This window comes from Eptatretus burgeri, chromosome 1 (genome assembly GCF_056783735.1).
Source record: "Eptatretus burgeri isolate ZD-2024b chromosome 1, Ebu_testis_v1, whole genome shotgun sequence".
Taxonomy (NCBI): Eukaryota; Metazoa; Chordata; class Myxini; order Myxiniformes; family Myxinidae; genus Eptatretus; species Eptatretus burgeri.
Window position 1 is genome coordinate 100,402,605 of NC_140961.1, and position 12,544 is coordinate 100,415,148.

The following is a 12,544-nucleotide window of genomic DNA, read 5'->3' on the forward strand; positions in this document are numbered from 1 at the left end:
GTTTCATAGTTTTGGAGTTATGGAGGAAGGACGGACACGGACACACACACACACACACACACACACACACACACACACACACACACACACACACACACACACACACACACACACACACACACACACACACACACACACACACACACACACACACACACACACACCTTGCTCTCCTTAGCAAGAAGATAGTGTGGAGCAGGAACTAACTGCATGCAAAAAACATACATATGTGCAGTCCAAGGTCCCCCTCTCCACATCCCTCTCCTCTCGGCAAGATGGCACAGAGGATCACTCAATTTGTTTTTTAATTCTGGTATTATAGATGCACAAGTTTACTGACTGAATGACTGACCAAGGGTACCATACCATTACATTGTCACATGTACAATGGATGTGGAAATGGCCACTTCATCCTGATATCACCAAACGGACCTGCAGTTTCTGGGTATGCAGATCGTTCACCCATTGTAATGGGCAGAGTGAGTATTTGTGTCCATCAAGTACGTGGTTTGTCCCATGTCTTGCTTGTGATTATTATTTCGTAATTTTGACTTCTTAATTTAATTTACCGAAGTTGAACTTTCTTTGTCCACCCGTGGGATGGGGAAGCAGCTTGAGAGTAATAAATGCGACCAACATTTCAACACATGCATTTTCACCATGACCTCGGTCCATCCAATGAGTGCTATCAAATACATGCAGCACAATATCCCATTTTAACGACAAGCTTCAGTTTGCAATGTGCTGCCCACAAGGTGCCAGGAAGACATCTTGGTGGTCTTATCGTATTCCATCAGGACCACTAAAAAGCAAACGCGACCACTGAGCTATACTTCCATCAGGAATGTGGACAACGAGGTGAAAGAATAAGTTAGCTGAAAAACATTTCACACTCGTGTCAAATTAGATACTCATCAAACTTCAGTCTCACAATGCTCTTTCGGCACTTCAGTCATCATACGCTCATTTTCACAACATATGCTATAAAGCAGCTCATGCTCGTTGGTGATGCCTTCGATTTTGAGTACGAATTTATAAAGTGGCATAAATAAAGATTACTATATTTTTAGGAAGTGCACATTCTTTATTCCACAAAACTCTTGCAGAATGATTTTAAAAGGTGTGAAAATTCACGATATGTAACAATAAGGGGATATTACACAACATCTCCTGATCTTTTGATGACGGTCAACATCAGTCATTCATATTGTCATCACAAAACGAGCTCAAATCTTATCATAATCTCCATCATTATTATCACGAAAGGCTTGATATTCTTATTACAAAGAAGTGATGTAAATTTGAGACTCATAATGCTGGGAAGATGACAGGTACTTGGATCAGGTCAGGCGTCAATCCAGTATACAAAAACAAAAAAAGACAGAAAAACACGTACACGTTCGATTTTCACGATAATAAATGCACAGTCGCAAACTGCCTGCAAAAACCAACACCCAAACGATGTAGCGATGCAGTGGCATAACTGTTGTACTCATTTTCAGGCAAGCAGACGGGCGTACTCGGCCATGGCGGGAGATTTCTTGACACTGTCCCAGATGCGTGCCGAGTAATGAAACCTCAAGCATGGGTAGAGATGGAACAAGACAGCACATTAAATGCTTGCGAGTCAACTGCAACGAGCCGTTTATTGCATTACGCCGCACCCGGTGTAGATGCAACATATGGCATACAATTGCATTTCATCGATATGGGGGAACTTTCCAAAGTGTATTAAAAGCTGGCGTGCTGGTAAATAATTAACCTTGACGTACTTCTTTTACAGCCAAGCACAGCATTTTCCAACCTGCAAGCAACACTATAAAAGTACCGACTGCGGCATCCTGCTTGAATAAAATTCCACGATGAATTGAATATTCGAGAAAAGTTGGGTCATTAATTTTTGTTTGAAATGAAAAGGAAGGAAGAAAGGAAGGAATAAATAAATAAATAAATAAATAAAAGATCGCCATGACGATATCCCTGTCTTGCATATTTCATTTAAAATCTTAAAGAGAGTAATGTAATAGAGTTTAATTAAAGTTCAGTTTTAGGCCCATGTTTACAGAGCGAGGAAATTGTCATCATCATCGCACAAAAAATAAATCATCACAATGTCCATGTTTATATCAAGCTTGCCTTACCATCAAAAAACCTGGTCACTCCTGACCCGGTTGTTGCCGACAATCGGGGACACAATTCACGGCAAAATATCCTCCAAAAACCCTCCTCTACTCTCCCCCTTAGGTAACCAGTTTATCTCCTCCCACCTGCGGTTATCCCATCTATCCTCTCCGACTTGGCACATTTAATCTTGTGACAATGCCGCTGGAGCCAAGCAGCTTGCTTTCTCAACATGGAGGGATAACCCAATTGAGGCCAACTTTTGGTCACTCCTTAAGGCTTGCAACAAGTGTGTCGTCTTCCTGAGCATTTAAACATCCACACAAAAAGCTGAATTCTGATCTAACTATCCAAACTTCCTCCAAAGACATGGTGGCACCTTGTCAAGAAGATGTCTGGTGTATGTCCTCCCCCCCACCCCCACCCCTCCAGCCTCCACACCCTCTGCTCATCTCAAACAGCCTCACCTCAGATTCTGCTCAACACAAAACAGAATGTCTCAACTTGGTGCAGGCATCCAAATGACGCGTATCCAGCCCATCCCACTCCTTACCTATCTTACCTCCTCATAACCAGTGCCTCCTTAATTGGACGTCCTTCACACCCGAAAAGGTCGAAAATGTAACGTATATTCTCAACTCTTCAACAGCGATGGGCCCAGATGGCATCAGCACCTTTGTCTTCAAATCCTGCTCTGCTGCTTTTGCTTCCCCTTTGCCTGTCTTCAGCTCCATGTTGAGACCTGGCAACCTACCATCTGCCTGAGAGTCTGCTAACACCCCTCCCACACACAAGGGTGCAAAAACAAATCCTCTCAATAACATGCCAGTAAGCTCACTTCAAATTATAAGTAGTCAAGGAATCCACCATCACTGCTGATCTAAGGTCTTCCCTCTTTTAAAACAGCCTGATCTTTGATCACCAATTAGAATTCAGTCTTACTAAAAAATATATATATATATATATATATATATATATATATATATATATATATATATATATATATATATATATATATATATATATATATATATATATATATATATATATATGATTCTCCACAAGGGTTGGAGGCCCGAAATCTCAAAGAAGGGGTGAGCACCAACACCCTGGACACGTCTCAGGCATTCGACAGTGAAACCATGCTCTGCTTGATAAGCTCGCTGACTGCTGCATACAGGATGACTTCAAGACCGGCTCTGGCTTCCGTCACTCACACAATTCATTACGTGGCTATCAATGGAAATCCTCCCTTCTACTCTCCCAGTGGACGATTGGTTACCCCAAAGCAGTCTTGGGCTCAGTCGGATTCCTCGTCAACATAAACAACTACTCCGATGCTCTGAAAAACTCGGTTCCTTTTTTAAGACAAGCAAAGAACCTGTCCTTTGGGGTTGGCCAGTTCCGCCAGCATTACGGGTGGGCCAGTTTCCCCAGAATTGCGGACGGGCAAATTTCCCCAATAATTACGGATGGGCGAATTCCCCCAGAATTGACATATTTTAGTAGGACTCATAACACCAGGAGTGGGCCATGCCATACATGTTGTCGCATCGAGGTGTCTGACCAACATCATTCCGTTGCGCCAGGAGTTTTGCTTCTCCTGAAGATCGACGAGTTTACCGAATTTGTACTGCGTTATTTTACTCATTCTAATTAATTCCTTGAATAATCATAACTATTCACAGCTGACAACGTCTGTCTCGAGCTCAAAGGAATATTGCTCTCCCCTACAGGTTGGCATTCCAGCATCACATCTGCCTCTTCTGGATTTTGTGGAATCTAAATCTCTTGATATTTTTGGCATCTCCCACGATGAAAGTACAAGGCCTGTTGCTCAGAGATACAAGACAGGTTAGTGGTCTCTCTCTATCTGCCTTGCTTTGTTCATATGTGGCCCCACTCTCAATATATTGCCCTTTTATCCTCCGTTACCTCACTCTTCAAAGCACCCAAACCTAATACAGCATATTAAAAAAACTCACGTGTGAAGCAGCAATTCTACAGCAAAGATTACCTCCCAATTGACAGCAAGCATAAAAGGTAACCTTGTATGTGAGTAGAGGGAGCAACAAAAACCAACTATAGGTTCTTCCATCCATCCATCCATTGGGATCATGCTCTGCGCAGAGCGTTGGTGCTGCCTAAGCAGTCTCCTTGGCGATTGGGCACAATCCTGGACGGGTCATCACTCTGACACACGATACCAGCAATCTGGCACTCATTTTACCGACCTCGGAAGGATGACAGACTGAGTCAACCACACTTGGTACTAATTCAACAGTCGAGTGGGATTTGAACTCAGGCACCGAGGATCCCAAGCCCACCACTCTTGCCATTAATCCAACACCAGGCATATAGGTCCTTCATGCCTCATTCACTACAGCCGTGGCCAAAAATTATGACACACTTGCACTTTTTTCAAATCACTGATAATATTCTCTGAAAATAAGTTGAAATTGGCAAAAGTATTTGGTCTCCCCAATTCTTAGTTTCACTGTTAATATTACAGAACCTTTGTTTTTGATTCAGAACTTAATATATCCTTTCAAATCAGAAAATAAAAAGAAATGGAAATGACAAAATTATTGACACCCTCGACTTAATATTTGGGAGTACGGCCTTTGGACAAAATAACTGCAGTCAAAAGCTTCCTATAGCCATGAATGAGCTTCCCACACCACTCTACTGGCAGTTTGACACACTCTTCTTGTGCAACCTGCTCCAGTTCTTCCAGATTTGAAGGGTGCCTTCTCATAACTGCTGTTTTCAGATCTCCCCACAGGTGTTCAATGGGATGTAGATCTGGACTCATTGCTGGCCACTTCAGAAGTCTCATGTTTTGTCTTGAACCATTCCTGGGTGCTTTTTGAAGTGTGTTTGGGTCATTGCCCTGCTGCAAGACCCATGACCTTTGACGAAGACCCAGCTTTCTGACACTGGGTTGAACATTGCACTCCAAAATGCCTTTGTAATCTCCTGATTTCAAGATGCCATGCACACATTCAAGGCACCCAGTGCCAGAGGCAGCACAGCAACTCCAAACCATCACTGACCCCCCCCCTCCATGTTTAACTGTAGGGAAGGTGTTCTTTTATTTTCTGTTAGCAGAGATGATGTGCTTCACCAAAAATCTCTAATTTGGTCTCATCTGTCCACAGGACATTCTCCCAGAAGGATTTGGCTTGTTCAGGTGTGTTTCGCCAAACTCCAGTCGGGCTTTCTTTTGTCTCTCAGCAGTGTGGTCCTCTTGGGTCTCCTACCATAGAACCACCTTTCATTGAGTTGGTGACGATGGTGCGAGTTGAAACTGTGTACCTCGTGTCTGAAGGTCAGCTTGAATCTGTTTGGCAGTTGATTGAGGTGCTTTCTCCACTATTCGAACAATCCTTTGCTGCAATCTTCGATCAAGTTTTCTCTTGCTGCCACAACCAGGGAGTTTGGCTGCATTACCCTGGGCCTTAAACTTCCTGATAACATTGTGTACAGTGGACACAGGAACATCAAGGTCTCTGGAGATGGAATTGTGACCTTGAGATTGTCCATACTTGGATACAATCTTGTGTCTGACCTGCTCAGACAATTCGCTGGTTTCCTCTCTTTTCTCCATGTTCATTGTGGTACACACAGTGACACAAAACAGCAGAATGACTCCTTTTCTCTATTCAAAGTGGTTGAATGAGTGTTTTTTTTATATTGCAGGAACCTGGAACTCACCACAGGTGAGTAAGTTAAATTCCAAAGTAAAGGAGAATCACCTGTTTGAAATCTAATTATTTCTAACAACTTCTAAAAGGTGCCAATAATATTGTCTGGGCCATTTTAGGATTTGTGTGTAGAATAAGCTAAGATTTTGTAATTTTTTCAACTTTTTTTGGTTTTGTTCCACTGCAAACTAAAGAAATACATTTGTGGATACCAAAATATTTTTTTCATTTCAACAATTTTCTGGAAGAAATGGTGCATTATTTGAAAAAAGTGCAAGGGTGCCAATATTTTTGGCCACAACTATATTTATAACAAGTTACCAGGCTTGACCAACTGGAAATTCTCCCTGAAAGAACTACCCAATGGGTTTCTTATTAGTTGTTATATTCTTGACGCAAGAGCATCAGAAGTCGTGAATACCTCAAAAATAAAAAAGAAAAAAAAAATCCACAGGTAGAGCAACATGGCATGGTATGGCTTGGCATGCCATCAATTCCCCAAGACAGGAAAACTATCAGACTTGTGGAATTGATTCTTCAAAGTGCTGTTTCATCAATGAGGCCAGAGATTGTGCAACTAACTATAAGATGAACTGTAGTTTTGGCCCCTCTTCTTTGTTGACACCAGATAAATTATTTTCTTCATGGCAATTCTCAAAACGAGCTGTGAAACGGTGATCATCATGTCAGTGGTTATTTTTTGGGGAGAGAAGGCACGATGATTCCAAAGTAACATCTTATACAAAATTGTGCAATTTGATTCAGGACGATTCCAGGAAATTACATCTCAGTTACACAACAACCTAACACCCTGCCAATTTTTGTCGGCACGTCTCCATTCTTTTCACAGGAAAGACAGCATTTATGCAATCCTTAGAGACTGATGGCAAAACACACCACTCAGCCAAGTTAAGAAAAAGAGATACAGCAGGGCTGCAACAGCTATTCCTCCAAAGTTAATCACAAACCACAATCTAATGTTGTCTCGAGCTGTACTTTGGCCGAACTCTTCATTTACCAGAAAAACAAACAAACTGTGGAACAGCTGTTGACACAGATGGAGCAAACCACTTAAGTAATGAAATGCTAACACTCAATAACAAATGCATACAACAAGTCAAACTTTTGATGAACAATTTAGGTGGGACTAGAAGGGACCTGCGGAACGATAACCCTCCCTTTATTTTGGCTGTGTATAGGCAACGAAGTGCTGCTTCGCATGCTCCCAGAAGTTTATGTTTACTGCTAACAAACCAGCGTTAATTTTCATCATCCTTGCCAAAAAATAACATTATGAATTTGTTTTATGCTCCTCGAGATCAGACGTTGAAAGGGAACGTAAATTATAAATTGCAAAATTAAAGTGTCAATGATAGTGGATGAAAGTAATAATCAGGAAGAAAAAAAAAAAACGTGTTGTTTTTGTACATCTCATTGAAACAAACGTTCTGAATTTGCTTTCTCGGGGCATTGCCTTGGTTTCCATTGGCATAATTTATGCTTTGTGATGGCGAACAACAGTGATAATCAGTAACAAAACGATACACTTCAGTGTCAGATCAAGGGGGAGGCAAGAAGGAATGGTGGCCGATGGTAATTCACTTTTTACGTGTAGTCTACGTTTGTTGTAATGAACTATAAAAGATTTTGTTCAATGAGCTGAATTAGTCCATTTAAAGTTTTTTTTAAAAAGCAACATTTTGTTAGGAGCTATTAACCCTCCAAATTTCACTCTGGATCTGCCCCTGAGTTTATATGATCGCACTATAAACAGCATTGCAGGTTAGTTGGCCTGCAGCATATCCAGTCCCTCTCCTTACCCTTATCCGGAATGCACTCTGGTTGGCAAAGATGTGCAGATCAAGTGGGTCTCCGACTCTGCTTGCTGCAATGTACAGCTCTCTGGGTGTAAAAACAATGGTGGGAAGCAGGATTCCACACCACCACAGGCTCTGACCCTGGCTTTTGTTGAGAGTAATCGCATAGGCCGGCCTGACCGGAAACTGTCGTCAGTCGGAAAGGAAGATCCATGTCAGATGGAGAAAGAAGAATTCTAGGAATAAGGAGAATAGACCGGCACGCTCACCAGCGAGCATCCGTGCCTCAAGAAGACGATCAGTGACCTTGGTTAAGATGTCACATGCTCCGTTACAGTGGCCATTGCGAGGATTGAGATTTCGCAACAGCATGATAGGAGCATTAACCTTCAGATACATCTCGAGCGGTGGCAGACCTGAAAGATTTATCGAGTGAATAAACTCATGTGGATAAAGGGCAAATACGTTTTGATCAACCAAAGAAGGCACTTTTGATGATGAAAGTGTCACCCAAGCAGGCCCACACAAAAATAACATTCCTTTCCTGTAATAATTCTCAGCAGACTACTGTAGTACATGAGAGTACAACTCTCATATATTATAGTTCTCACTGGAGCATTTTTGCATGGGAGGCGATCAATGATCTTACTGTTGAGAAGATCAACTATGTTATTCTTTGTTAAAATCACACGTGAAGCCAACCACTCAGAATTTGTATGATTGAACGGTTCTTTCAGTCCGACATAAACATGGTTAATTATAGTTATGGCTTGTTAGCAATTATCAGTGCACCACTTCTCATTGAGTCATGAATTTACCATTTACACAGCCTCCTGGTGGGTCATAATTATGGACAAGCAGAAATAAAAAGTAAAAAACAGAAGAACAACAAAACGCATTTTTGCATCGCTGAACATAGCAAATTAAAAGCATGAGAAGATGAGCATTATGTAAGTGGACAAGTTTGATGATTCCCAGACTGCTATTTGAAACTGAACGTTTTGTATTTCATCATTAAAATTCCAACCTCACCTTACAAAGCTTTCAAAAACCAGCATGGTTGTATGAATACAATATTTGTAACCAATATAATAATAACAAGAAAAAGAGCAATCAAAGATTGCAGACCCTCCCCGGGACTAGTTTTGTGTGGTGTTTGTGTAGTTTTCTGCAGTGTATTTTGTGTGGTGCTTGTGTACTGGTGTGTTCCCGAATTAACAAGCAAAAGGCAAAGATGGAGTCGGCAGGAGGAACCTGTATAGGATTCGCATATCAGCTGCTACTCCTCTACCCTCAAACCCATCCAGGCAACAGACAAGTGAACCTTATTTTAAAAAATTAATAAATAAATAAAGAATAAGTGAAGAACCCAGATTCAAAAAAAATTAAATAATAATGGCTGCCACACCATACATCCGGTCAAGTTGAAATTTAAAACATATATTCCCCATCACCACCAGATTATAATTGTGAAGTTTCACATTGATTGATTAAGCGGTTCAAGAGAAATGTGCTCATGGATTGAGTGATTGTGTTGAGTTTGAGGGGAGTGGATGCAGCACAAGCATGATGGGCCTGTATATTGCCTGCCTCCTTTATCAAGAAATTATTTCAGAAAAAGATTGTTGGATGGACGCAGAGCAGTGGGTGAGCGTAAAAAAAAAAAAAAAAAAAAAAAAAAAAAGAGTACGCACACAGATCTGGACATGAATAGATATGCACAGAGAAGAGCAGAAAGGTGTGGAGAAGAGACTTGAGGCAGACGGTCGAACTCCAGAGAGACAAAAGTGAAAAACGACAAACAAAAAGTGAAAAAAAACACACACAATAACTCATATAACTATCATGAGAATGCTACAGAATACTCTCTCTTACCAGTTTTTTTCCGTTAGTGTGGCATGAGTGAGTTGCGTACGTGGTATGCTGAACACAAGACCTCTCAACTTATTGAGTAGAAAGTTAAATCCTGGGCTTCCTTTGTACCCAGGAAGCAGTGAAAAAGTTTGGCCGCTTGTATTCCCGTGTCCTGTCAAAAGACGAAAATGGGTTTCTCAGCTGCTGCAACAATCCCAGTTTGCATGTGTTCGAGCAGTCACATTGTACATCACCAACAGACCTGATTTTGAAGAACATTCGTCTTGTTCTGTGTCCATGTGAGGTAGCAAGAACAAGTTCACTTCACTGTCCAAGAAGCCATGCTGAATGCCAGGAACAATGCCATGCCTCTTGAAAGTAACTGAGCCTGTATGTACACAGCAAACACAACATGAACAAGAAGAGCGAGAATTGCTTTGTAATACACGTCCACTCCCGGCGATATTATAAAAAAAAACCCGATGGACATACATGAAGCAAAAACATGCGTGTGATCAGGGTGACAGTTCATAGCTAGATCGGGATTCGAACACCGGTTAGACAGAGGCGAGTGTGCTTAACTGTAGGCCATTCACTGACACCCTTAAATTATGCTATTCACCGACACGACATAAATGGAGGTTTTTTAGGGGTTTTTTTGTGCGTGTCATTTCGGCTTTGTGTGTGTAAAGCCTGACTTTTCGCACCAGTAAACACATCCCTTTATTTGGGTGTTGTATAATGGCACGTTAGGGGCACACAATAATAAAAAAATAACACAATGTACATACATGAAGCAAAAACATGCGTACAGCTTGTGTGCATGTACTTTCGGACCCCACTATTCACGGGGGATACGTTCCTGAAAAATGCTGCAAGTGTCAGGGTGCGCTTACATGGTCTCGGCTTGCAGAAGAGCGATTACACAGAACAAATAAGGACACAACATAAGGGGAACAGCAGGAGAAAGGGGAAACACCAACAGCAGGGCGGAGGGAAAAAAGTAGTCGGAGATGGACAAACAAGGGATGCAGGTAACGATGAGGGGTAAGGGAGAATGCAAAGGGTGAACAAGATGGATTCATCAGCAAAATTGTGTTTTACAAGTTTGTGATTATGTCAAGGTCTCAGGAGAAGGAAGAGGCTGCTGCCTGTCTGTCAGAAGGATGAGAGATGTCAAGGCAGAGAGGGGAGTCATCAGCAAAGAGATAAAGAGGATTTTCCAGAGTCAGTGAGATAATTGAAGATTAGGAACAAAATGAGGCCAAGAACAGTGCATTGGGGTACTCCAGGGAGAGGAAGTGAAAGGGTTCTGTTGAGAGTGACACATTGACAATCAGAGGGGAGGAAGTCAGCAATCCAAGAGTGAAGCTGACCTTGGATTCCATAGACAAGACAGTATGGAGAGCAAGGAGGGATGCCAGACTGTATCAAGAGCTCGAGATATGTTCAGAGGGACGGCCATGATCTCAAGTCTGATATCGAGGACCTCCCACATTGTTGGGAGAGTAGAAGCAGCATGTCCAAGGGAGAGTGACCAGGTCTTAATCCGGATTGATGATCTGAGATGAGGCTGTTGGAGAAATGGAACAATTTCATATAAACTGTGATGATGGATTACATGATCTTTCTGATTGGAAGTGCAGTAAGCCAATTGGGCTGTAGTTAAGGGGATCTGTTTTTGCACCTTTTTTATGTAATGCTGTGTCGTTGGCTGATTTCCAATTTCTCAGGTAGATAGAGGAAACCAGTTCTGAAGTGTAAAGAAGAAGAAAAAATAAATAAATTAAATAAACGTGAGTACATGAAGTGTGATGAATGTTGTGAAGCAAGGCACACTTTATCACACACGAATACATGGGGTCCGCGAATAGCGAATCCACAAATAGCGACAGTACAATACATCGTAGTTTATATTCCTAGGATCGTTCTAATTGCATCGGGCCATGGACTTACACCCAGGCATAAGTCCTGAGGCTGGCTGATCTGCACTGCTTCATGTAATGGCGGTGCAGGATTATATTGTGGTGGAGTCAGGCCAGCTGTTCAGCCAATGGGTTTTGATTGATTTACCAATAGATTGATTTACCAATAGATGTAAAAACCCATGTATAATATGTGATATTTTCAAATTTTAAAAAGGGCATAACTCTATAAAACATTGATGAGACATCCTGAAACTCAAACTTTTTCTGAAACTTATCATAGTAAAGCCATGCATCAAGTTTCAATTGAATATGTGAAAGGGTATGGGAAAAATATCAGAAAAACCACAGGTGCAACAGACAGACAGAGAGCTAACCAATAGTCACCTCCATTGAATCCGGGAGGGGACCAATAACAGCTTGAAACACATGTGCCAGGGCAAGAATATATCTTCAGACTGAGGAAAAATAATAAATATGCTCACTCTTTGCATGCATGTGGGTATGGATGTTTGAACCTTATAGAAATGAAAACAGCTTGGCCGATCTCCACCAGATTTTACAAATGTGCTCAGATTACCCAGGGTCAGGTAAAATAAACCTCTTTGCCTTCCACTCCCTCCACAAGGGTGGGGAGACGACTTGCAAATTTTCCCTGTATAGCTGTATGTTGCTCACCACAAGTAATTTCACCTCTGACCACTGCCGAAGGAAAGCGGTATCAACACCATACTTTGCATGGGTACTAAATGGGTGGGTACCCCCACCCTGACCCACAACATACGTGGGGAGATGACTTGCAATTTTCAGCTGTACAGTGGCATAATAAAAGGGATTTAACAACTCATTCCTGCCAGTGGAAGGGGTGTTGACACCATGTAGTACAATGTGAAATAGTATCTTCGAAAGGAAGGAAGATACAGCAATGGATAACAACAGTATTCTTCACAATACACAACTTTCAAAATGATGCATGAATGCTAAAGAGGCCTTTTGCACATGCACTGTGTGAGTTTTCAGTGACTCGGTTCTACTCACCAGGCACTTTTAACCTACCGTTGCGAATGTGAAATCTGGAATTCAAATAGTCTTTCAAACACATTTTTCAGTATTTAGACGA

At 41.6% G+C, this 12,544-nt stretch overlaps 1 protein-coding gene across 6 annotated transcripts in view; it reads right to left on the reverse strand.

Annotated features, from left to right (window-relative positions):
* Positions 1-1,063: 1,063 nt before the first annotated feature.
* Positions 1,064-12,544, reverse strand: part of SMG9 (SMG9 nonsense mediated mRNA decay factor) — a 146,967-nt gene continuing 135,486 nt past the window's right edge. For 4 of the 6 annotated variants that reach the window (XM_085893050.1, XM_085893079.1, XM_085893070.1 and 1 more), the window contains 3 exons: positions 9,762-9,887; positions 9,521-9,671; positions 1,064-1,577 (listed from right to left, as the gene is read on the reverse strand). In XM_085893050.1, the coding sequence (XP_085749176.1) occupies positions 1,499-1,577; positions 9,521-9,671; positions 9,762-9,887 (356 nt within the window). In that variant the 3' untranslated portion in view covers positions 1,064-1,498. The other 2 variants (XM_085893097.1, XM_085893090.1) reach the window with 2 other exon arrangements.